The 23,983-nt window shown below is 46.9% G+C and overlaps 1 protein-coding gene across 1 annotated transcript in view; it reads right to left on the bottom strand.

The window, feature by feature from the left end:
• Positions 1-4,674: 4,674 nt before the first annotated feature.
• The window catches only part of MOGS (mannosyl-oligosaccharide glucosidase), a 29,078-nt gene continuing 9,769 nt past the window's right edge, over positions 4,675-23,983 (bottom strand). Inside the window, exons 4-5 of the mRNA XM_063457512.1 lie at positions 20,951-21,132; positions 4,675-6,982 (exon numbers count right to left, since the gene is read on the bottom strand). Of these exons, the coding sequence (XP_063313582.1) occupies positions 5,221-6,982; positions 20,951-21,132 (1,944 nt within the window). The 3' untranslated portion in view covers positions 4,675-5,220. The remainder of the gene's footprint in view (positions 6,983-20,950; positions 21,133-23,983) is intronic.

The following is a 23,983-nucleotide window of genomic DNA, read 5'->3' as shown; positions in this document are numbered from 1 at the left end:
ACCCTGATCTTATGGAACTGTTTTGGACTTAGGACCATGCGTGCGGTCGGTCAAATTATGACTTCCAGGAAAATCCTGAACCTATCTGGGTGATTTTTGGACATGTTGGTCACCCAGATCGGGGCTATCAGGGAATGTAACTTTTTTGGGGGGTGGGGGGTTTGATATATATTTTTAAGGTACTTTTGGGGTGTTTGTGAAATTTGTGTTTTTTGTGCCTGGAGATAATGTTGTTTAGTACAGTTCCTGACTCAATTATCTCCCAGGCATAGGGGAGGGATTATCCTGTTTTCTGTGGGAGTGTCATGGGCGTGTTTACTGTGACTCCAAATTGTAAAAAAGCAGGCCATTTGGCCAGATTAAAGGCATTCCAGCTTGTACTCCCAGAACTATGTGTCGTCTGGTTACTGGGAGGGGAAAGGGCTGCTCTTTAATCACTGTTCCAGTGTGGAGGATTCAACGGGGAAAGTCCTTGTAAGGTCTAGAGCTCCCAGGAATGAGTGTCGTCCAGTGCCTGGGGGTGGCTAGAGAGAGTTCCCCATTCGACTCCAGGAGGGAGCAGTTCCAGGACCCCAGTCAAGCCACAGTGACTGTGGGCAGAAGTGCTGCAGTTTGTCCCCTGTTCCAGCTAGGAAGCGGACATCTTGTTCCTGCGAAAGCAGGCAACGGTGTTTGGGCATAAATCTTATGGAACTAAAATCGGACACAGAAACTCCCGCACACTGCTGGACTTCCATCATCTCCTGTGTTTGTTTCTACCCCGAACTGCATAACCCGGAACTGGAAAAAGCCGAACGGGATGAAGAGGCAGATTTCGGTATGGCCTCCTCAGCTAGAGGAATCTGCCAATAGCCCTTACAGAGGTCGATAGTGGTCAGATATTTTCCCCTAGCAATACGGTCCAGCAGTTAGTCTACCCGCGGCATCGGGTAGGCGTCTGTGACCGTTTTATCATTGAGCCGCCTGTAGTCCACAAAAAAAAACGGTGCCATCCCGTTTTGGCACCAATACTAGAGGAGAGGCTCAAGGACTCTCAGAATGCTCAATGACCCCCAATCGGAGCATCTTGGTTATTTCTTTCCGCATCCCTTCCCTCACTGCTTCGGGTATGTGGTAAGGGAGCTGTCTCAAGGGAGCCTGGCCCGGGTTCTCTACTTTGTGGGTAGCTAATGGGCTATATCCTGGTTCCTGGGAGAAGGTGGCTAGTTTTGCTTCCAGGAGGTGGATCTCTTGGGTACCCCAACTGGACCAACTCGATGGCCTCTGCTCTCGGTCACCTCCTCACATGTCGGGTAGGGGAGGTTGGGATGAAGAACAACCCAGCCACATCAGATCAGGCATGGGCATAGGATGAAGAACAACCTCCTAGATCAGGCATAGGCAACCTTCGGCAATCCAGATGTTTTGGACTACATCTCCCATGATGCTTTGCCAGCATTATGGGTGTAAGAGCGTTATGGGGGATGTAGTCCGCAACATCTCAAGTGCCGAAGGTTGCCTATCCCTGTCCTAGATGGTCTCCAGTATTATGCTTGTGCATACATGCATGACATTGCTATTCATAGCGACACCGGAGAGGCTCACCTATATCAGATAGGGACAAGGTTGGCCAGGATTAAGGGAGCCGGCTTAAAGGACCACTATAGGCACCCAGACCACTTCAGCTTAATGAAGTAGTCTGGGTGCCAGGTCCATCTAGGATTAACCCTTTCTGCTGTAAACATAGCAGTTTTGGAGAAACTGCTATGTTTACCTATGGGTTAATCCAGCCTCTAGTGGCTGTCTCATTGACAGCTGCTAGAGCCGCTTCCCACTGTGATTTTCAGTGAGAAGACGCCAGCGTCCATAGGAAAGCATTGAGAGCCCTGCTGGTGGAGAACAGGCATGTGTTTAACCCCTTCCTCACCCTAGAGCCCGGCGGGAGGGGGATCCTAAGGGTGGGGGGGGGGGGACCTAGAGACCCTATAGTGCCAGGAAAACAAGTGTTTTTCTGGCACTATAGTGGTCCTTTAACCTTGAAGCCAGACAAATGTTATATTGGTATGGCGGAGGTACAGTATCTGGGCCACTGTGTCGGATGTGGTAAGCAACGGCCAGAGCCTGCTAAGATTGAGGCCCTTGCTAACTGGCCCACTCCCCGTACCAAGACGCAAGTCATGGCCTTCGTAGGGACAGCTGCTTCGTACCAGACTATAGTGCCATGGCCCAACCCCTGACTGACTTCACTAAGAAAAATGTACCCAGACAGGTCCTGTGGTACCCGGAGTGTGAGGTGGCTTTCCAAGCTCTGAAGCAATCCCTTGTTAATGTGCCTGTTCTAGCTGCCCCAGACCCTAACAAACGCTTTGTCGTCCATTCAGACACTTCCATGTTTGCTCTGGGGGCAGTTCTAAGCCAGGTCGGAGAAGACAGAGGGAAGCACCTAGTTCCCTGTTTGAGCTGGAAGCTCCTACCTAGGTATGTTAGTTACGCAGCCATTGAGAAAGAGTGCTTAGCCTTAGTATGGGCACTGAAGCCCACGAACTGAAAAAACTGACTCCATATCTCTATGGCCGCGCTTTTACCCTCATCACGGACCAAACCCCCTAATTTGGCTCAACCGGGTCGCTGGAGATAATGCCCGTCTTCTGAGGTGGAGTCTAGCCCTACGACTTCACCATCCATTACCGACCTGGCAAACAGAATGGGAATGCAGATGGGCTATCTCGTCAGACTGAACTGGTAACTTGACCAGTACGTGGGGTCCAGACAGTCCCTAGTTGACCCGAAAAGGGTTCAACAGTGTATTCCGGAGCTGTGAGCAAAAGGGGGGGCAGTGTGAAGGAATACCCCATCACGTTTGGCTATTTCTGTTCGTCTGGATTCATGTCCCAGTTTTGTTTTGTTTATTTTGTTCGGTACCCGAACCAAGACCACCCCAGAGACCCATTATAGCATGGAACCTTATGTATCTTGAACGAAAACCGCAAAGGAAATAATTCATAGAATGCTCCACTGGGTGGCCGCCATTTCAAACATACGAATGCACGTGCTTGAGACAATAGATGGCGGCCATCTTGTCTTCCGAACGCTGGCAGCGGGACCTGGTCGTTGAGTGCCTGGAACTCATTTTGGCCAGGCACTCTTGCGAACACCAGTCACCATGGATCTACCATGGTTCTAGTTCCCATTCACTTAGACGAACAGCGTTCGAGAGTTCCAGAATACCGAGCACAGTGAGCATTCTACACGAACCAGATTTCCTATACCTTATGTGGTTTTCATTCAAAACCCCACGAACTGAGACAGGCTCTTGCCACAATTTCCATGAAACTATTTTGGGCTTCTACCTCATGGCAGACCGGACAGAACTTCCCAGCGATGGCGATCCAAAACTACTAAACGGATCTGGGTGATTTTTGGATATATTGATCACCCAGATCCAGGCTATCCATGTTCCCATAGAAAAAAGAAAGGAAGGCAGCGCCACTACAAACCACATAAATTAAAAGAGCATAGGCAGACTAAAATGCAATATATATAATAGATAATAAGCAAATAGCAGTCCAGAATAAATAGTCTGACTGGTAGATGAATCCAACAACGAGGTATATCTTTGTAGAGGTGAATAGTCTTTAGTAGTGGGGGATTCTTCAGAGTGGTGTAGATGCGTCTTTGTACATCACATGAAATAAAAAAATAACAACTGATGGTGTAATATGTCCCGAAAGGGGTAGAAGCAATAAAAGAATATATGGTCCTACTCACGTTTTCAAGAGCTATGGAGCTCTAGTGTGGATAACGTACAGTAGTATAATCCCCACTTATGGGATACGTGAGGTCTTAGTATTCTTTCTTGATTAGGGGACCATATTTGAAAATAAAAGCGGGACCAGCAATAGTGCTCAAAGTATAAAATGCCAGAGGTGAGAAGATAAAAAAACAAGTGGTTACTCATGTTTAGTTGAACAGTCTAACTGTTCAATGAATACAGCTTGAGTGGTATAATCCCCACCTAGGATTCTTGGGAGTAATATCCTCACTGGAAAGTAAAAACACTTTTGGTGCCAGATAAAAGGATGGTAGTAGTAAAAAAGTAAAATAATAATAGTAATAAAAAGTAAGATGGCTAACTCACAGTAAGAAAGTGGCGAAAATACTTTTATTTAAAACAACAGTTTAAAAACCACAACGCGTTTCACCCTTAGGCTTTATCAAGGGCGTTTCGCCCTTAGGCTTTATCAAGGGCGAAACGCGTTGTGGTTTGGGGGGGGGGGGGGTATGTGATACCGGCGATATTATACTTTGTGGATTATTGGCGTGTTATGGGGAAATAGGCATCCGTGGCGGTGATACCTTGACAGACAGCCACACCATTACTCATACCAACCCAGGCAGAGGGGATTCTAATACCCACCGTTACTTATACCAACCCAGGCAGAGGGGATTCTAATACCCACCGTTACTCATACCAACCCAGGCAGAGGGGATTCTAATACCCACCGTTACTCATACCAACCCAGGCAGAGGGGATTCGAATACCCACCGTTACTCATACCAACCCAGGCAGAGGGGATTCTAATACCCACCGTTACTCATACCAACCCAGGCAGAGGGGATTCGAATACCCACCATTACTTATACCAACCCAGGCAGAGGGGATTTGTTACAGGAAGTAATTACATGAGCCAGAGATATACAGGATGTATTTTATTTCTCCACAGATTTCTTTAAAAGTCCAGGGATCACCAGTTAATAAGTGGTGTGCTGGGCAGGTTAGCACAGTATGGCCCCTACATGGCAGGGAAGCAGTTAAGTTAGATTTAGCACTTGCCCTTGTAACGGTCATTATTTGCATCAGGTTTAAACATCACACCGTATAAAACTCCATTCACTGCAAGTGTCAGATTGAATTCCTCGCACAGTTTCTCATGCATGTGGCTTGCCCAAGGTGGGATGGGTGGTGGGACATAGCTTGTGACCTGTCAGTACAGCTGGTAACATCATAACTCCCCTCCATGCAACCAGTGACATCACAGATCTTATTCATCCAACCAGTTACACAGATCCCACCCATAAAATAAATTATGTTACAGGTCCACCAATAGAACCAGTGAAGGTTTCATCATATGGATTAAGTAACAATATATCGTCTAACAGCAGAGCTCAGGCAGACTCCCACACATTCCCTGAACTCTTTGTGTTGGTGGTAGTGTTCAGTACCGTGCTCTGCATTAACATTTAGTATTCCTCTGCCATCATCAGCACTACCAAAGATGACCACCCTGTAAATGGGAAGCTTCCCTGACCCCAGCCAGTCTTGTCATTGTATTGCTCCCACAAAAAGCCTGTATCTTTGTACTGTCTGTACAGGTTGCTAAGCAAGTTCTCCCGCAGCTCCCTATATAAAAGGGCAGCCTGATGACGATGCGGTCCTTCCGTGTGGGAATACTTGTGCAAGGCTCTAACTGCCAAATAGTTCATATTAATCCAGATAGGGCCCCGCCAGTAGGGGGCATCATGCTCAGTGTTGCGCTTCATGTAGAGAGGGCTGCTCTTTGACAATGAGCGGAGACCATAGGGTGTCCACAGCTTATCAGCATCTCGCAAATGGGCAAGCAGCTGCCCAAGCTTGGGAGAATCGGGAGTTAAAATCTGAAGGAAAAAGGGAAACAGAGATACATAGCCGAGGGAGTCTACAAACTGTAGCCTAGGGGGCTTCTTTACAACCCTAACAAGCTTTGGTGGTGGAAGTCTGTGGGGGTCCTGCCCAGGAAGAGGACTTAACCTTTCCCACTCAAGTGCTACATTCTTTGTGTGGTTGCCATAATCTGCATAAGACCCAAGTTTCTCAGCCCAGTGGAGACGGTCCAGCAGAGTGTTGTCTGTAAGTATACGCTGTGACTCATGATACTCTACCCCATCTTCTCCCAACAGCTCAGAGATATTTGCCATCACTTCAGAAGCTAAAGCCATCCAGCAGAACAGATCAACGTGTCGTTCATCCTCTGACGGATGGGATGCCCGTGGATAGTCATCCAAACCGGACGTCAGTGTCTTTGGATTCAGGAAACGAAAGGGGTCTTTGTCTCTTCCTCTCCACCGGTATGTGTTTGGAAGACGTCCAGCTTGGGTCACATTAAACCAATTGTACCAGGTCTTAAGACGAGGATATGCACGGCGCAAGTATTGCAGGTCTTCTGATGTTACATCCTCCTTTGCCAAAAGCTGATGCAAAGCCAGAAACAGGGTTGGGGGATTGGCATTCTCATCACGCTGAACCACAAACTCGTTTGGCACTTTGCTTCGAGCTTCAAGACCAAGAATCTGCTCACGAGGGATCCATCCATCCACATTCATTAGGTCTAACCAATGAGCCAAAGACTGCCATGCTAGAGAGGTGTTCCAGCGAGCAATCAACAGCAGGTGAAACCCTTCATCCCAAAGGAAGCCTCGAGGAAAGAAAGATCGAGAAGGGACTGCAGTGTAGAGTGGTGCTTGTGGGTACTGCAAAGGTTCAGGATTGTACAGAGACTGGACTAGTGAACTGCCGTAGAAGTAGCCCATTCCACCCAGCATATTTGATAGGGCAGCTTGTGCAAACGCAACCTGGTCTGGAATGAATCCTTTCTCCTCCAGTTTGAAAATTCTCCTGAACCGCTCGGTCATTTTCATGCGATGAATCTCCAGTAAGTCACTTAGAGCACTCCCAGAAAGTGGACCTGGGCGTTGGAGAAAGCTGTCTGACTCAAATAAGACTTCCACTTGGAAGGGAAGCTGAAAAGTGACCTGGTGAATTATAAGCTGTGAGTTAGAAGGGGCAGGCTGGGAGCCGGGAGGTGTTGGGGGTGGACGGTAGGTATCTAGACCCAAGTAATGTCTCTTGGTGCCAGTGGTGGAATCCCCAGCTGACAGAAGGTGAATTAAGTTGTTTCTCAGACTGCTCCGTACAACATCCGTCAAGACATGGATACCAGGACACATTGTCGAGAGATGATTGTAACTATGAATAGAAGTTATACAGTATAAGAAAGGTTTATCATGAAGAAAAAGAGTAAATGAAAAAACAAAGGTTGAGACGTATCAATACGAAAGCTGAGTTGCAGGAGAAAGGAAGGCGGAGAGCTAGCAGACAGTAAGAGGAGAAGAATGAACAGGGCAAAAGCTAGATATATGGACAGATGGTAATTGGTAAGGAGCAGAATGATGGGTGGGAAAAACACAAGATTGTTGGACAGTCAGAGATGGAAGTGTAGGAAAGAGAGGGAGATGAAGAATTAGTGGATAAACAGAGACAGAGAGTTAGTGGAGAGACCGAGAGAGAGAGGGAGAGTTAGTGGAGAGACCGAGAGAGAGAGGGAGAGTTAGTGGAGAGACCGAGAGAGAGAGGGAGAGTTAGTGGAGAGACCGAGAGAGAGGGGGAGAGTTAGTGGAGAGACCGAGAGAGAGAGGGAGAGTTAGTGGAGAGACCGAGAGAGAGAGGGAGAGTTAGTGGAGAGACCGAGAGAGAGAGGGAGAGTTAGTGGAGAGACCGAGAGAGAGAGGGAGAGTTAGTGGAGAGACCGAGAGAGAGGGGGAGAGTTAGTGGAGAGACCGAGAGAGAGGGGGAGAGTTAGTGGAGAGACCGAGAGAGAGGGGGAGAGTTAGTGGAGAGACCGAGAGAGAGAGGGAGAGTTAGTGGAGAGACCGAGAGAGAGTTAGTGGAGAGACCGAGAGAGAGTTAGTGGAGAGACCGAGAGAGAGAGGGAGAGTTAGTGGAGAGACCGAGAGTTAGTGGTATTACTTAATGGTGAGAGTTAGTGGAGAGACCGAGAGTTAGTGGTATTACTTAATGGTGAGAGTTAGTGGCGCCTCCCTCTTATTAAATGGTTTTACTTTATGGTGGGAGTTAGTGGCACCTTCCTATTATTAAATGGTTTTACTTTATGGTGAGAGTTAGTGGCTCCTTCCTCTTATTAAATGGTTTTACTTTATGGTGAGAGTTAGTGGCTCCTTCCTCTTATTAAATGGTTTTACTTTATGGTGAGAGTTAGTGGCGCCTTCCCCTTATTAAATGGTTTTACTTTATGGTGAGAGTTAGTGGCACCTTCCTCTTATTAAATGGTTTTACTTTATGGTGAGAGTTAGTGGCTCCTTCCTCTTATTAAATGGTTTTACTTTATGGTGAGAGTTAGTGGCGCCTTCCTCTTATTAAATGGTTTTACTTTATGGTGAGAGTTAGTGGCTCCTTCCTCTTATTAAATGGTTTTACTTTATGGTGAGAGTTAGTGGCACCTCCCTCTTATTAAATGGTTTTACTTTATGGTGAGAGTTAGTGGCTCCTTCCTCTTATTAAATGGTTTTACTTTATGGTGAGAGTTAGTGGCTCCTTCCTCTTATTAAATGGTTTTAATTTATGGTGAGAGTTAGTGGCGCCTTCCTCTTATTAAATGGTTTTACTTTATGGTAAGAGTTAGTGGCTCCTTCCTCTTATTAAATGGTTTTACTTTATGGTGAGAGTTAGTGGCTCCTTCCTCTTATTAAATGGTTTTACTTTATGGTGAGAGTTAGTGGCTCCTTCCTCTTATTAAATGGTTTTAATTTATGGTGAGAGTTAGTGGCGCCTTCCTCTTATTAAATGGTTTTACTTTATGGTGAGAGTTAGTGGTGCCTCCCTCTTATTAAATGGTTTTACTTTATGGTGAGAGTTAGTGGCACCTCCCTCTTATTAAATGGTTTTACTTTATGGTGAGAGTTAGTGGCTCCTTCCTCTTATTAAATGGTTTAACTTTATGGTGAGAGTTAGTGGCGCCTTCCTCTTATTAAATGGTTTTACTTTATGGTGAGAGTTAGTGGCTCCTTCCTCTTATCAAATGGTTTTACTTTATGGTGAGAGTTAGTGGCGCCTTCCTCTTATTAAATGGTTTTACTTTATGGTGAGAGTTAGTGGCGCCTCCCTCTTATTAAATGGTTTTACTTTATGGTGAGAGTTAGTGGCACCTCCCTCTTATTAAATGGTTTTACTTTATGGTGAGAGTTAGTGGCTCCTTCCTCTTATTAAATGGTTTAACTTTATGGTGAGAGTTAGTGGCGCCTTCCTCTTATTAAATGGTTTTACTTTATGGTGAGAGTTAGTGGCACCTCCCTCTTATTAAATGGTTTTACTTTATGGTGAGAGTTAGTGGCGCCTCCCTCTTATTAAATGGTTTTACTTTATGGTGAGAGTTAGTGGCACCTTCCTCTTATTAAATGGTTTTACTTTATGGTGAGAGTTAGTGGCACCTCCCTCTTATTAAATGGTTTTACTTTATGGTGAGAGTTAGTGGCGCCTTCCTCTTATTAAATGGTTTTACTTTATGGTGAGAGTTAGTGGCGCCTTCCTCTTATTAAATGGTTTTACTTTATGGTGAGAGTTAGTGGCTCCTTCCTCTTATTAAATGGTTTTACTTTATGGTGAGAGTTAGTGGCTCCTTCCTCTTATTAAATGGTTTTACTTTATGGTGAGAGTTAGTGGCGCCTTCCTCTTATTAAATGGTTTTACTTTATGGTGAGAGTTAGTGGCGCCTTCCTCTTATTAAATGGTTTTACTTTATGGTGAGAGTTAGTGGCACCTCCCTCTTATTAAATGGTTTTACTTTATGGTGAGAGTTAGTGGCGCCTTCCTCTTATTAAATGGTTTTACTTTATGGTGAGAGTTAGTGGCGCCTTCCTCTTATTAAATGGTTTTACTTTATGGTGAGAGTTAGTGGTGCCTTCCTCTTATTAAATGGTTTTACTTTATGGTGAGAGTTAGTGGCAAATCCCTCTTATTAAATGGTTTTACTTTATGGTGAGAGTTAGTGGCGCCTCCCTCTTATTAAATGGTTTTACTTTATGGTGAGAGTTAGTGGCTCCTTCCTCTTATTAAATGGTTTTACTTTATGGTGAGAGTTAGTGGCTCCTTCCTCTTATTAAATGGTTTTACTTTATGGTGAGAGTTAGTGGCGCCTCCCTCTTATTAAATGGTTTTACTTTATGGTGAGAGTTAGTGGCTCCTTCCTCTTATTAAATGGTTTTACTTTATGGTGAGAGTTAGTGGCACCTTCCTCTTATTAAATGGTTTTACTTTATGGTGAGAGTTAGTGGCGCCTTCCTCTTATTAAATGATTTTACTTTATGGTGAGAGTTAGTGGCGCCTTCCTCTTATTAAATGGTTTTACTTTATGGTGCGAGTTAGTGGCTCCTTCCTCTTATTAAATGGTTTTACTTTATGGTGCGAGTTAGTGGCTCCTTCCTCTTATTAAATGGTTTTACTTTATGGTGAGAGTTAGTGGCGCCTTCCTCTTATTAAATGGTTTTACTTTATGGTGAGAGTTAGTGGCGCCTTCCCCTTATTAAATGGTTTTACTTTATGGTGAGAGTTAGTGGCGCCTTCCTCTTATTAAATGGTTTTACTTTATGGTGAGAGTTAGTGGCGCCTTCCTCTTATTAAATGGTTTTACTTTATGGTGAGAGTTAGTGGCGCCTCCCTCTTATTAAATGGTTTTACTTTATGGTGAGAGTTAGTGGCGCCTTCCTCTTATTAAATGGTTTTACTTTATGGTGAGAGTTAGTGGCGCCTTCCCCTTATTAAATGGTTTTACTTTATGGTGAGAGTTAGTGGCTCCTTCCTCTTATTAAATGGTTTTACTTAATGGTGAGAGTTAGTGGCTCCTTCATCTTATTAAATGGTTTTACTTTATGGTGAGAGTTAGTGGCGCCTTCCTCTTATTAAATGGTTTTACTTTATGGTGAGAGTTAGTGGCGCCTTCCTCTTATTAAATGGTTTTACTTTATGGTGAGAGTTAGTGGCGCCTTCCTCTTATTAAATGGTTTTACTTTATGGTGAGAGTTAGTGGCTCCTTCCTCTTATTAAATGGTTTTACTTTATGGTGAGAGTTAGTGGCTCCTTCCTCTTATTAAATGGTTTTACTTTATGGTGAGAGTTAGTGGCGCCTCCCTCTTATTAAATGGTTTTACTTTATGGTGAGAGTTAGTGGCTCCTTCCTCTTATTAAATGGTTTTACTTTATGGTGAGAGTTAGTGGCACCTTCCTCTTATTAAATGGTTTTACTTTATGGTGAGAGTTAGTGGCGCCTTCCTCTTATTAAATGGTTTTACTTTATGGTGCGAGTTAGTGGCTCCTTCCTCTTATTAAATGGTTTTACTTTATGGTGAGAGTTAGTGGCTCCTTCCTCTTATTAAATGGTTTTACTTTATGGTGAGAGTTAGTGGCACCTTCCTCTTATTAAATGGTTTTACTTTATGGTGAGAGTTAGTGGCGCCTTCCCCTTATTAAATGGTTTTACTTTATGGTGAGAGTTAGTGGCACCTTCCTCTTATTAAATGGTTTTACTTTATGGTGAGAGTTAGTGGCTCCTTCCTCTTATTAAATGGTTTTACTTTATGGTGAGAGTTAGTGGCGCCTTCCTCTTATTAAATGGTTTTACTTTATGGTGAGAGTTAGTGGCTCCTTCCTCTTATTAAATGGTTTTACTTTATGGTGAGAGTTAGTGGCACCTCCCTCTTATTAAATGGTTTTACTTTATGGTGAGAGTTAGTGGCTCCTTCCTCTTATTAAATGGTTTTACTTTATGGTGAGAGTTAGTGGCTCCTTCCTCTTATTAAATGGTTTTAATTTATGGTGAGAGTTAGTGGCGCCTTCCTCTTATTAAATGGTTTTACTTTATGGTGAGAGTTAGTGGCTCCTTCCTCTTATTAAATGGTTTTACTTTATGGTGAGAGTTAGTGGCTCCTTCCTCTTATTAAATGGTTTTACTTTATGGTGAGAGTTAGTGGCTCCTTCCTCTTATTAAATGGTTTTAATTTATGGTGAGAGTTAGTGGCGCCTTCCTCTTATTAAATGGTTTTACTTTATGGTGAGAGTTAGTGGTGCCTCCCTCTTATTAAATGGTTTTACTTTATGGTGAGAGTTAGTGGCACCTCCCTCTTATTAAATGGTTTTACTTTATGGTGAGAGTTAGTGGCTCCTTCCTCTTATTAAATGGTTTAACTTTATGGTGAGAGTTAGTGGCGCCTTCCTCTTATTAAATGGTTTTACTTTATGGTGAGAGTTAGTGGCTCCTTCCTCTTATCAAATGGTTTTACTTTATGGTGAGAGTTAGTGGCGCCTTCCTCTTATTAAATGGTTTTACTTTATGGTGAGAGTTAGTGGCGCCTCCCTCTTATTAAATGGTTTTACTTTATGGTGAGAGTTAGTGGCACCTCCCTCTTATTAAATGGTTTTACTTTATGGTGAGAGTTAGTGGCTCCTTCCTCTTATTAAATGGTTTAACTTTATGGTGAGAGTTAGTGGCGCCTTCCTCTTATTAAATGGTTTTACTTTATGGTGAGAGTTAGTGGCACCTCCCTCTTATTAAATGGTTTTACTTTATGGTGAGAGTTAGTGGCGCCTCCCTCTTATTAAATGGTTTTACTTTATGGTGAGAGTTAGTGGCTCCTTCCTCTTATCAAATGGTTTTACTTTATGGTGAGAGTTAGTGGCGCCTTCCTCTTATTAAATGGTTTTACTATATGGTGAGAGTTAGTGGCGCCTCCCTCTTATTAAATGGTTTTACTTTATGGTGAGAGTTAGTGGCACCTCCCTCTTATTAAATGGTTTTACTTTATGGTGAGAGTTAGTGGCTCCTTCCTCTTATTAAATGGTTTAACTTTATGGTGAGAGTTAGTGGCGCCTTCCTCTTATTAAATGGTTTTACTTTATGGTGAGAGTTAGTGGCACCTCCCTCTTATTAAATGGTTTTACTTTATGGTGAGAGTTAGTGGCGCCTCCCTCTTATTAAATGGTTTTACTTTATGGTGAGAGTTAGTGGCACCTTCCTCTTATTAAATGGTTTTACTTTATGGTGAGAGTTAGTGGCACCTCCCTCTTATTAAATGGTTTTACTTTATGGTGAGAGTTAGTGGCGCCTTCCTCTTATTAAATGGTTTTACTTTATGGTGAGAGTTAGTGGCGCCTTCCTCTTATTAAATGGTTTTACTTTATGGTGAGAGTTAGTGGCTCCTTCCTCTTATTAAATGGTTTTACTTTATGGTGAGAGTTAGTGGCTCCTTCCTCTTATTAAATGGTTTTACTTTATGGTGAGAGTTAGTGGCGCCTTCCTCTTATTAAATGGTTTTACTTTATGGTGAGAGTTAGTGGCGCCTTCCTCTTATTAAATGGTTTTACTTTATGGTGAGAGTTAGTGGCACCTCCCTCTTATTAAATGGTTTTACTTTATGGTGAGAGTTAGTGGCGCCTTCCTCTTATTAAATGGTTTTACTTTATGGTGAGAGTTAGTGGCGCCTTCCTCTTATTAAATGGTTTTACTTTATGGTGAGAGTTAGTGGTGCCTTCCTCTTATTAAATGGTTTTACTTTATGGTGAGAGTTAGTGGCAAATCCCTCTTATTAAATGGTTTTACTTTATGGTGAGAGTTAGTGGCGCCTCCCTCTTATTAAATGGTTTTACTTTATGGTGAGAGTTAGTGGCTCCTTCCTCTTATTAAATGGTTTTACTTTATGGTGAGAGTTAGTGGCTCCTTCCTCTTATTAAATGGTTTTACTTTATGGTGAGAGTTAGTGGCGCCTCCCTCTTATTAAATGGTTTTACTTTATGGTGAGAGTTAGTGGCTCCTTCCTCTTATTAAATGGTTTTACTTTATGGTGAGAGTTAGTGGCACCTTCCTCTTATTAAATGGTTTTACTTTATGGTGAGAGTTAGTGGCGCCTTCCTCTTATTAAATGGTTTTACTTTATGGTGCGAGTTAGTGGCTCCTTCCTCTTATTAAATGGTTTTACTTTATGGTGAGAGTTAGTGGCGCCTTCCTCTTATTAAATGGTTTTACTTTATGGTGAGAGTTAGTGGCGCCTTCCCCTTATTAAATGGTTTTACTTTATGGTGAGAGTTAGTGGCGCCTTCCTCTTATTAAATGGTTTTACTTTATGGTGAGAGTTAGTGGCGCCTTCCTCTTATTAAATGGTTTTACTTTATGGTGAGAGTTAGTGGCGCCTCCCTCTTATTAAATGGTTTTACTTTATGGTGAGAGTTAGTGGCGCCTTCCTCTTATTAAATGGTTTTACTTTATGGTGAGAGTTAGTGGCGCCTTCCCCTTATTAAATGGTTTTACTTTATGGTGAGAGTTAGTGGCTCCTTCCTCTTATTAAATGGTTTTACTTAATGGTGAGAGTTAGTGGCTCCTTCATCTTATTAAATGGTTTTACTTTATGGTGAGAGTTAGTGGCGCCTTCCTCTTATTAAATGGTTTTACTTTATGGTGAGAGTTAGTGGCGCCTTCCTCTTATTAAATGGTTTTACTTTATGGTGAGAGTTAGTGGCGCCTTCCTCTTATTAAATGGTTTTACTTTATGGTGAGAGTTAGTGGCTCCTTCCTCTTATTAAATGGTTTTACTTTATGGTGAGAGTTAGTGGCGCCTTCCTCTTATTAAATGGTTTTACTTTATGGTGAGAGTTAGTGGCTCCTTCCTCTTATTAAATGGTTTTACTTTATGGTGAGAGTTAGTGGCGCCTTCCTCTTATTAAATGGTTTTACTTTATGGTGAGAGTTAGTGGCGCCTTCCTCTTATTAAATGGTTTTACTTTATGGTGAGAGTTAGTGGCTCCTTCCTCTTATTAAATGGTTTTACTTTACGGTGAGAGTTAGTGGCTCCTTCCTCTTATTAAATGGTTTTACTTTATGGTGAGAGTTAGTGGCGCCTTCCTCTTATTAAATGGTTTTACTTTATGGTGAGAGTTAGTGGCGCCTTCCTCTTATTAAATGGTTTTACTTTATGGTGAGAGTTAGTGGCACCTCCCTCTTATTAAATGGTTTTACTTTATGGTGAGAGTTAGTGGCACCTTCCTCTTATTAAATGGTTTTACTTTATGGTGAGAGTTAGTGGCGCCTTCCTCTTATTAAATGATTTTACTTTATGGTGAGAGTTAGTGGCTCCTTCCTCTTATTAAATGGTTTTACTTTATGGTGAGAGTTAGTGGCGCCTCCCTCTTATTAAATGGTTTTACTTTATGGTGAGAGTTAGTGGCGCCTTCCTCTTATTAAATGGTTTTACTTGATGGTGAGAGTTAGTGGCTCTTTCCTCTTATTAAATGGTTTTACTTTATGGTGAGAGTTAGTGGCTCCTTCCTCTTATTAAATGGTTTTACTTTATGGTGAGAGTTAGTGGCGCCTTCCTCTTATTAAATGGTTTTACTTTATGGTGAGAGTTAGTGGCGCCTTCCTCTTATTAAATGGTTTTACTTTATGGTGAGAGTTAGTGGCTCCTTCCTCTTATTAAATGGTTTTACTTTATGGTGAGAGTTAGTGGCACCTCCCTCTTATTAAATGGTTTTACATTATGGTGAGAGTTAGTGGCGCCTTCCTCTTATTAAATGGTTTTACTTTATGGTGAGAGTTAGTGGCGCCTTCCTCTTATTAAATGATTTTACTTCATGGTGAGAGTTAGTGGCTCCTTCCTCTTATTAAATGGTTTTACTTTATGGTGAGAGTTAGTGGCGCCTTCCTCTTATTAAATGGTTTTACTTTATGGTGAGAGTTAGTGGCACCTTCCTCTTATTAAATGGTTTTACTTTATGGTGAGAGTTAGTGGCGCCTTCCTCTTATTAAATGGTTTTACTTTATGGTGAGAGTTAGTGGCACCTTCCTCTTATTAAATGGTTTTACTTTATGGTGAGAGTTAGTGGCTCCTTCCTCTTATTAAATGGTTTTACTTTATGGTGAGAGTTAGTGGCGCCTTCCTCTTATTAAATGGTTTTACTTTATGGTGAGAGTTAGTGGCTCCTTCCTCTTATTAAATGGTTTTACTTTATGGTGAGAGTTAGTGGCTCCTTCCTCTTATTAAATGGTTTTACTTTATGGTGAGAGTTAGTGGCTCCTTCCTCTTATTAAATGGTTTTACTTTATGGTGAGAGTTAGTGGCTCCTTCCTCTTATTAAATGGTTTTACTTTATGGTGAGAGTTAGTGGCGCCTTCCTCTTATTAAATGGTTTTACTTTATGGTGAGAGTTAGTGGCACCTCCCTCTTATTAAATGGTTTTACTTTATGGTGAGAGTTAGTGGCTCCTTCCTCTTATTAAATGGTTTTACTTTATGGTGAGAGTTAGTGGCGCCTTCCTCTTATTAAATGGTTTTACTTTATGGTGAGAGTTAGTGGCTCCTCCCTCTTATTAAATGGTTTTACTTTATGGTGAGAGTTAGTGGCTCCTTCCTCTTATTAAATGGTTTTACTTTATGGTGAGAGTTAGTGGCGCCTTCCTCTTATTAAATGGTTTTACTTTATGGTGAGAGTTAGTGGCTCCTCCCTCTTATTAAATGGTTTTACTTTATGGTGAGAGTTAGTGGCTCCTTCCTCTTATTAAATGGTGTAACGGAGCTCCGTGTACCCCGACCGAGTACCCTCCGTTGATGGATGCTCCTAGCGCTCTCAGAGGACTCCAAGCACTGCAGACGACACCACAACCACCGCAGACTCCACAACCGCCGTAGCTTAACTGGAGCCGCGCCGTCTTCCTTCCACCCTGGATCGGCTTCTGTCCTCCAGGACCGTGTGGGGAAGACCTCTCCTCCAGGAGAGCGTATCTGGAACAAGCTCTTAAAAGAGCTAAGTGATTAAGAGCTCAGGGGAATATGCAGAGCATAGCAATCCCCAGTGTGATATAGCAGTTCCCTCCAATAACGAGACAAGGCTACGTATTGAGGGTCAGAAGAGGTCTGAGGACTGGAACACCCAGCCTGCTTTTTATTAGGATCAGGTACATACAGGACACTCCCAGGGGGAGGATGAAATTGACCAATCACATGCATGGTAACACCCCCACGTCTCCTCCCCTCAGATAAACACATAACCCAATTAAAACATACATTATTTTACCCAAGTTCTGGATGTACCCCAAGAACAGGGGGTACAGCTTTAAATCTGGTATCCCCAAATAGCCCTTGTTCAGGGGAACAGTCTGTCCAAAAATCAGCCCATTCGGATGGATGGTTCGGGAGATACAGGGCTCCAAAGTTTTGACCGACCGCACAGACCAACTAGCCGAAAATAGTTCCATGAGTTTTGGCCTTGCGGTCGGTCTCCGTTCGCACGGTAAAATAGACGAAATTCTTGCCATCCATTCGCATCTTTGTGGTCGCTAGAATCCCCATACTAAGTTAAGTATAACTACCGAACGGCCGGTCGTTCGGTAGTTTCCGTGCGTAATTCTGGATGTCTGGAGGTCTTAGCGGTATTCGCCTGTTTGCGCTTCCGATTTCAGTTCCATGCGTTCACAGGCAAACACCGCTGTTCGCACGCAAGATGGCCGCGAACACGTGGAAAAGTCCCGAAATGGCGGCCACCTATTCAGAGCACAAAGAATTCGCATGAAATCATGCGAACGGCTGTATTCTCCAGTAATGTGATTCTTATGCAATATATTCGCCTAAATCTCCTGGCTGTTAGGTTATATTAGTAGTCCAAACCTACAGCATAGATAAAGGGAAAAAGACAGTCTAATACAAGCCCATATGCCTGAATACAGGGTTTACAGTGCAATATAGTCCAGGACCATAGTCGCAGGGGAGGAGGCAGGCAAGCAGGCCTCTCCAGGACAAAGTGGCGAAGGGCACTTCGTCACACATCTCCCCTTTGGGGGGAAGACTAACCAGGCACCTGACCTTCTGTCGGTCAGTGCCTCCGTTAGTCGATCCACCAACCCACAATAAACAGATGTCCGAGTAGCCCCCCCACAACATCAAAGTACAGGAACAGCCCACCCGCAACACACAGTCACTGCACCTGGGTATTTGGCTGTGGTAATGAGGCCACATGCCGAGGGTACTTGGAGGGCAGAGGCCAACTGCACTCTGCCCAGATGCCAGCTCTTCTGCTGGGGTAGCCTGCAGGACATCAGGCTCTGGACCAGGGACAAAGGTAGGGCAGAGGCCGACTGCACTCTGCCCAGCTGCCAGCTCTTCTGCTGGGGTAGCCTGCAGGACATCAGGCTCTGGACCAGGGAAAAAGGTAGGGCAGAGGCCGACTGCACTCTGCCCAGATGCCAGCTCTTCCACTGGGGTAGCCTGCAGGACATCAGGCTCTGGATCAGGGACAACGGTAGGGCAGAGGCCGACTGCGCTCTGTCCAGCTGCCACCTCTTCCGCTGGGGTACTGAGACCATAGTCCGGCTCAGTAGTCAAGGGAACATGGACGTCAGGAGGGGTTAGCATCGCCTCCGTTAACCCTGGTGCCACGCTAGGAGTTAGCTGGGGAGGGGAATTTGTACTTACCCCCTCCTCTGGGTGTCCCGGTGAGGGTAGTTGGGGATCTGGAAAGGCTGTCCAGCATCCCTGTAGGTCAGGCACAGAGACCACGGTCCCATCTGCGCCGTCTGGATGATTGGTGTCTCCCCTTGTTGGGGGAAGCTGCCGCTGGGGAGAGGGGGTGCTGTGCTCCTCTCCTGGAAACACAGGCTGCCGCTGGAGAGGGAGACCGCCTGTCTCCACTCCCTTACCATGGTCCTGTTGCTGTAGAGAGGGACCAACTGTCTCTGCTCTCTGTAGGACACACTGCTGCTGGGGGGGAAGAACGGCACCTTCGGCCCCCTGGGGTACACACTGCCGCTGGAGAGGGAGACCGCCTGTCTCCGCTCCCTTACCATGGTCCTGTTGCTGTAGAGAGGGACCAACTGTCTCTGCTCTCTGTAGGACATACTGCTGCTGGGGGGGAAGGACGGCACCTTCGGCCCCCTGGGGTACACACTGCCGCTGGAGAGGGAGACCGCCTGTCTCCACTCCCTTACCATTGTCCTGTTGCTGTAGAGAGGGACCAACTGTCTCTGCTCTCTGTAGGACACACTGCTGCTGGGGGGGAAGGACGGCACCTTCGGCCCCCTGGGGTACACACTGCCGCTGGAGAGGGAGACTGCCTGTCTCCACTCCCTTACCATGGTCCTGTTGCTGTAGAGAGGGACCAACTGTCTCTGCTCTCTGTAGGACACACGGCTGCTGGGGGGAAAGGACGGCCCCTTCGGCCCCCTGTAACTCACGCTGTTGTTGGGGCGCAGGGACGGAATACTTTGCCCTCACTGCCCGATATTCGGCTTCCATCTGCAGATACTCCGCCAGTTCTCTCCTTATTCTTGGTACCATTTCCTCGGTTAGAAGGGACCCGTAGATATCCCACCGCTGCCACCACTGTAACGGAGCTCCGTGTACCCCGACCGAGTACCCTCCGTTGATGGATGCTCCTAGCGCTCTCAGAGGACTCCAAGCACTGCAGACGACACCACAACCACCGCAGACTCCACAACCGCCGTAGCTTAACTGGAGCCGCGCCGTCTTCCTTCCACCCTGGATCGGCTTCTGTCCTCCAGGACCGTGTGGGGAAGACCTCTCCTCCAGGAGAGCGTATCTGGAACAAGCTCTTAAAAGAGCTAAGTGATTAAGAGCTCAGGGGAATATGCAGAGCATAGCAATCCCCAGTGTGATATAGCAGTTCCCTCCAATAACGAGACAAGGCTACGTATTGAGGGTCAGAAGAGGTCTGAGGACTGGAACACCCAGCCTGCTTTTTATTAGGATCAGGTACATACAGGACACTCCCAGGGGGAGGATGAAATTGACCAATCACATGCATGGTAACACCCCCACGTCTCCTCCCCTCAGATAAACACATAACCCAATTAAAACATACATTATTTTACCCAAGTTCTGGATGTACCCCAAGAACAGGGGGTACAGCTTTAAATCTGGTATCCCCAAATAGCCCTTGTTCAGGGGAACAGTCTGTCCAAAAATCAGCCCATTCGGATGGATGGTTCGGGAGATACAGGGCTCCAAAGTTTTGACCGACCGCACAGACCAACTAGCCGAAAATAGTTCCATGAGTTTTGGCCTTGCGGTCGGTCTCCGTTCGCACGGTAAAATAGACGAAATTCTTGCCATCCATTCGCATCTTTGTGGTCGCTAGAATCCCCATACTAAGTTAAGTATAACTACCGAACGGCCGGTCGTTCGGTAGTTTCCGTGCGTAATTCTGGATGTCTGGAGGTCTTAGCGGTATTCGCCTGTTTGCGCTTCCGATTTCAGTTCCATGCGTTCACAGGCAAACACCGCTGTTCGCACGCAAGATGGCCGCGAACACGTGGAAAAGTCCCGAAATGGCGGCCACCTATTCAGAGCACAAAGAATTCGCATGAAATCATGCGAACGGCTGTATTCTCCAGTAATGTGATTCTTATGCAATATATTCGCCTAAATCTCCTGGCTGTTAGGTTATATTAGTAGTCCAAACCTACAGCATAGATAAAGGGAAAAAGACAGTCTAATACAAGCCCATATGCCTGAATACAGGGTTTACAGTGCAATATAGTCCAGGACCATAGTCGCAGGGGAGGAGGCAGGCAAGCAGGCCTCTCCAGGACAAAGTGGCGAAGGGCACTTCGTCACAAATGGTTTTACTTTATGGTGAGAGTTAGTGGCGCCTTCCTCTTATTAAATGGTTTTACTTTATGGTGAGAGTTAGTGGCGCCTTCCTCTTATTAAATGGTTTTACTTTATGGTGAGAGTTAGTGGCGCCTTCCTCTTATTAAATGGTTTTACTTAATGGTGAGAGTTAGTGGCGCCTTCCTCTTATTAAATGGTTTTACTTTATGGTGAGAGTTAGTGGCTCCTTCCTCTTATTAAATGGTTTTACTTTATGGTGAGAGTTAGTGGCTCCTTCCTCTTATTAAATGGTTTTACTTTATGGTGAGAGTTAGTGGCGCCTCCCTCTTATTAAATGGTTTTACTTTATGGTGAGAGTTAGTGGCTCCTTCCTCTTATTAAATGGTTTTACTTTATGGTGAGAGTTAGTGGCGCCTTCCTCTTATTAAATGGTTTTACTTTATGGTGAGAGTTAGTGGCGCCTTCCTCGTATTAAATGGTTTCAAGCTGTACTTTCTACTAATCCTTACTGGATGAGTGCCACATGCAGACAGTACCTGACGTGACCACCTCCTGCCTCTGGCATAGGAAATCGAATTGTGAATCGTCCCAACTCCTCAGATGTACCAGTCACGTGAGTTAAACGCTCCTTTCCTTCTACATGTGGAAACAGTGATCCTTGTCCGTCTGTGGCAACGTAAAACAGGAGGGAGACCAGCTGTCCAGGGGGAGCTGAGGCCTTTCAATAGAGGGGGAAGAGAATAAGGATCTATTAATAATGAAACAGACATTCTATCTTTAAACAGCTTTATCCTATAACTCCGATATCTCAACAGGACTGGGCGTTAACCAGTACTGCCATGTTATTCCGGACGCCAAGCAGTATCGCCCCGGTACTCAGGACGCCAAGCAGTATCGCCCCGGTACTCAGGACGCCAAGCAGTATCGCCCCGGTACTCAGGACGCCAAGCAGTATCGCCCCGGTACTCAGGACGCCAAGCAGTATCGCCCCGGTACTCAGGACGCCAAGCAGTATCGCACCGGTACTCAGGACGCCAAGCAGCATCGCCCCGGTACTCAGGACGCCAAGCAGCATCGCCCCGGTACTCAGGACGCCAAGCAGCATCGCCCCGGTACTCAGGACGCCAAGCAGCATCGCCCCGGTACTCAGGACGCCAAGCAGCATCGCCCCGGTACTCAGGACGCCAAGCAGCATCGCCCCGTTACTCAGGACGCCAAGCAGCATCGCCCCGTTACTCAGGACGCCAAGCAGCATCGCCCCGTTACGCAGGACGCCAAGCAGCATCGCCTCGTTACTCAGGACGCCAAGCAGCATCGCCCCGGTACTCAGGACGCCAAGCAGCATCGCCCCATTACGCAGGACGCCAAGCAGCATCGCCCCGGTACTCAGGACGCCAAGCAGCATCGCCCCGGTACTCAGGACGCCAAGCAGCATCGCCCCGGTACTCAGGACGCCAAGCAGCATCGCCCCGGTACTCAGGACGCCAAGCAGCATCGCCCCGGTACTCAGGACGCCAAGCAGCATCGCCCCGGTACTCAGGACGCCAAGCAGCATCGCCCCGGTACTCAGGACGCCAAGCAGCATCGCCCCGGTACTCAGGACGCCAAGCAGCATCGCCCCGGTACTCAGGACGCCAAGCAGCATCGCCCCGGTACTCAGGACGCCAAGCAGCATCGCCCCGGTACTCAGGACGCCAAGCAGCATCGCCCCGGTACTCAGGACGCCAAGCAGCATCGCCCCGGTACTCAGGACGCCAAGCAGCATCGCCCCGGTACTCAGGACGCCAAGCAGCATCGCCCCGGTACTCAGGACGCCAAGCAGCATCGCCCCGGTACTCAGGACGCCAAGCAGCATCGCCCCGGTACTCAGGACGCCAAGCAGCATCGCCCCGGTACTCAGGACGCCAAGCAGCATCGCCCCGGTACTCAGGACGCCAAGCAGCATCGCCCCGGTACTCAGGACGCCAAGCAGCATCGCCCCGGTACTCAGGACGCCAAGCAGCATCGCCCCGGTACTCAGGACGCCAAGCAGCATCGCCCCGGTACTCAGGACGCCAAGCAGCATCGCCCCGGTACTCAGGACGCCAAGCAGCATCGCCCCGGTACTCAGGACGCCAAGCAGCATCGCCCCGGTACTCAGGACGCCAAGCAGCATCGCCCCGGTACTCAGGACGCCAAGCAGCATCGCCCCGGTACTCAGGACGCCAAGCAGCATCGCCCCGGTACTCAGGACGCCAAGCAGCATCGCCCCGGTACTCAGGACGCCAAGCAGCATCGCCCCGGTACTCAGGACGCCAAGCAGCATCGCCCCGGTACTCAGGACGCCAAGCAGCATCGCCCCGGTACTCAGGACGCCAAGCAGCATCGCCCCGGTACTCAGGACGCCAAGCAGCATCGCCCCGGTACTCAGGACGCCAAGCAGCATCGCCCCGGTACTCAGGACGCCAAGCAGCATCGCCCCGGTACTCAGGACGCCAAGCAGCATCGCCCCGGTACTCAGGACGCCAAGCAGCATCGCCCCGGTACTCAGGACGCCAAGCAGCATCGCCCCGGTACTCAGGACGCCAAGCAGCATCGCCCCGGTACTCAGGACGCCAAGCAGCATCGCCCCGGTACTCAGGACGCCAAGCAGTATCGCCCCGGTACTCAGGACGCCAAGCAGTATCGCCCCGGTACTCAGGACGCCAAGCAGTATCGCCCCGGTACTCAGGACGCCAAGCAGTATCGCCCCGTTACTCAGGACGCCAAGCAGTATCGCCCCGGTATTCAGGACGCCAAGCAGTATCGCCCCGGTACTCAGGACGCCAAGCAGTATCGCCCCGGTACTCAGGACGCCAAGCAGTATCGCCCCGGTACTCAGAACGCCAAGCAGTATCGCCCCGGTACTCAGGACGCCAAGCAGTATCGCCCCGGTACTCAGGACGCCAAGCAGTATCGCCCAGTTACTCAGGACGCCAAGCAGCATCGCCCCATTACGCAGGACGCCAAGCAGTATCGCCCAGTTACTCAGGACGCCAAGCAGCATCGCCCCGGTACTCAGGACGCCAAGCAGTATCGCCCCATTACGCAGGACGCCAAGCAGCATCGCCCCGGTACTCAGGACGCCAAGCAGTATCGCCCCGTTACTCAGGACGCCAAGCAGCATCGCCCCGGTACCCAGGACGCCAAGCAGCATCGCCCCATTACGCAGGACGCCAAGCAGCATCGCCCCGGTACTCAGGACGCCAAGCAGTATCGTCCCGTTACTCAGGACGCCAAGCAGTATCGCCCCGGTACTCAGGACGCCAAGCAGTATCGCCCCGGTACTCAGGACGCCAAGCAGTATCGCCCCGGTACTCAGGACGCCAAGCAGTATCGCCCCGGTACTCAGGACGCCAAGCAGTATCGCCCCGGTACTCAGGACGCCAAGCAGTATCGCCCCGGTACTCAGGACGCCAAGCAGTATCGCCCCGGTACTCAGGACGCCAAGCAGTATCGCCCCGGTACTCAGGACGCCAAGCAGTATCGCCCCGGTACTCAGGACGCCAAGCAGTATCGCCCCGGTACTCAGGACGCCAAGCAGTATCGCC

The sequence above is a fragment of the Pelobates fuscus genome, chromosome 6, assembly GCF_036172605.1.
Source record: "Pelobates fuscus isolate aPelFus1 chromosome 6, aPelFus1.pri, whole genome shotgun sequence".
Taxonomy (NCBI): Eukaryota; Metazoa; Chordata; class Amphibia; order Anura; family Pelobatidae; genus Pelobates; species Pelobates fuscus.
Note: the sequence above shows the minus strand (reverse complement) of the source record. Positions and strands in the feature narration are given on the sequence as shown.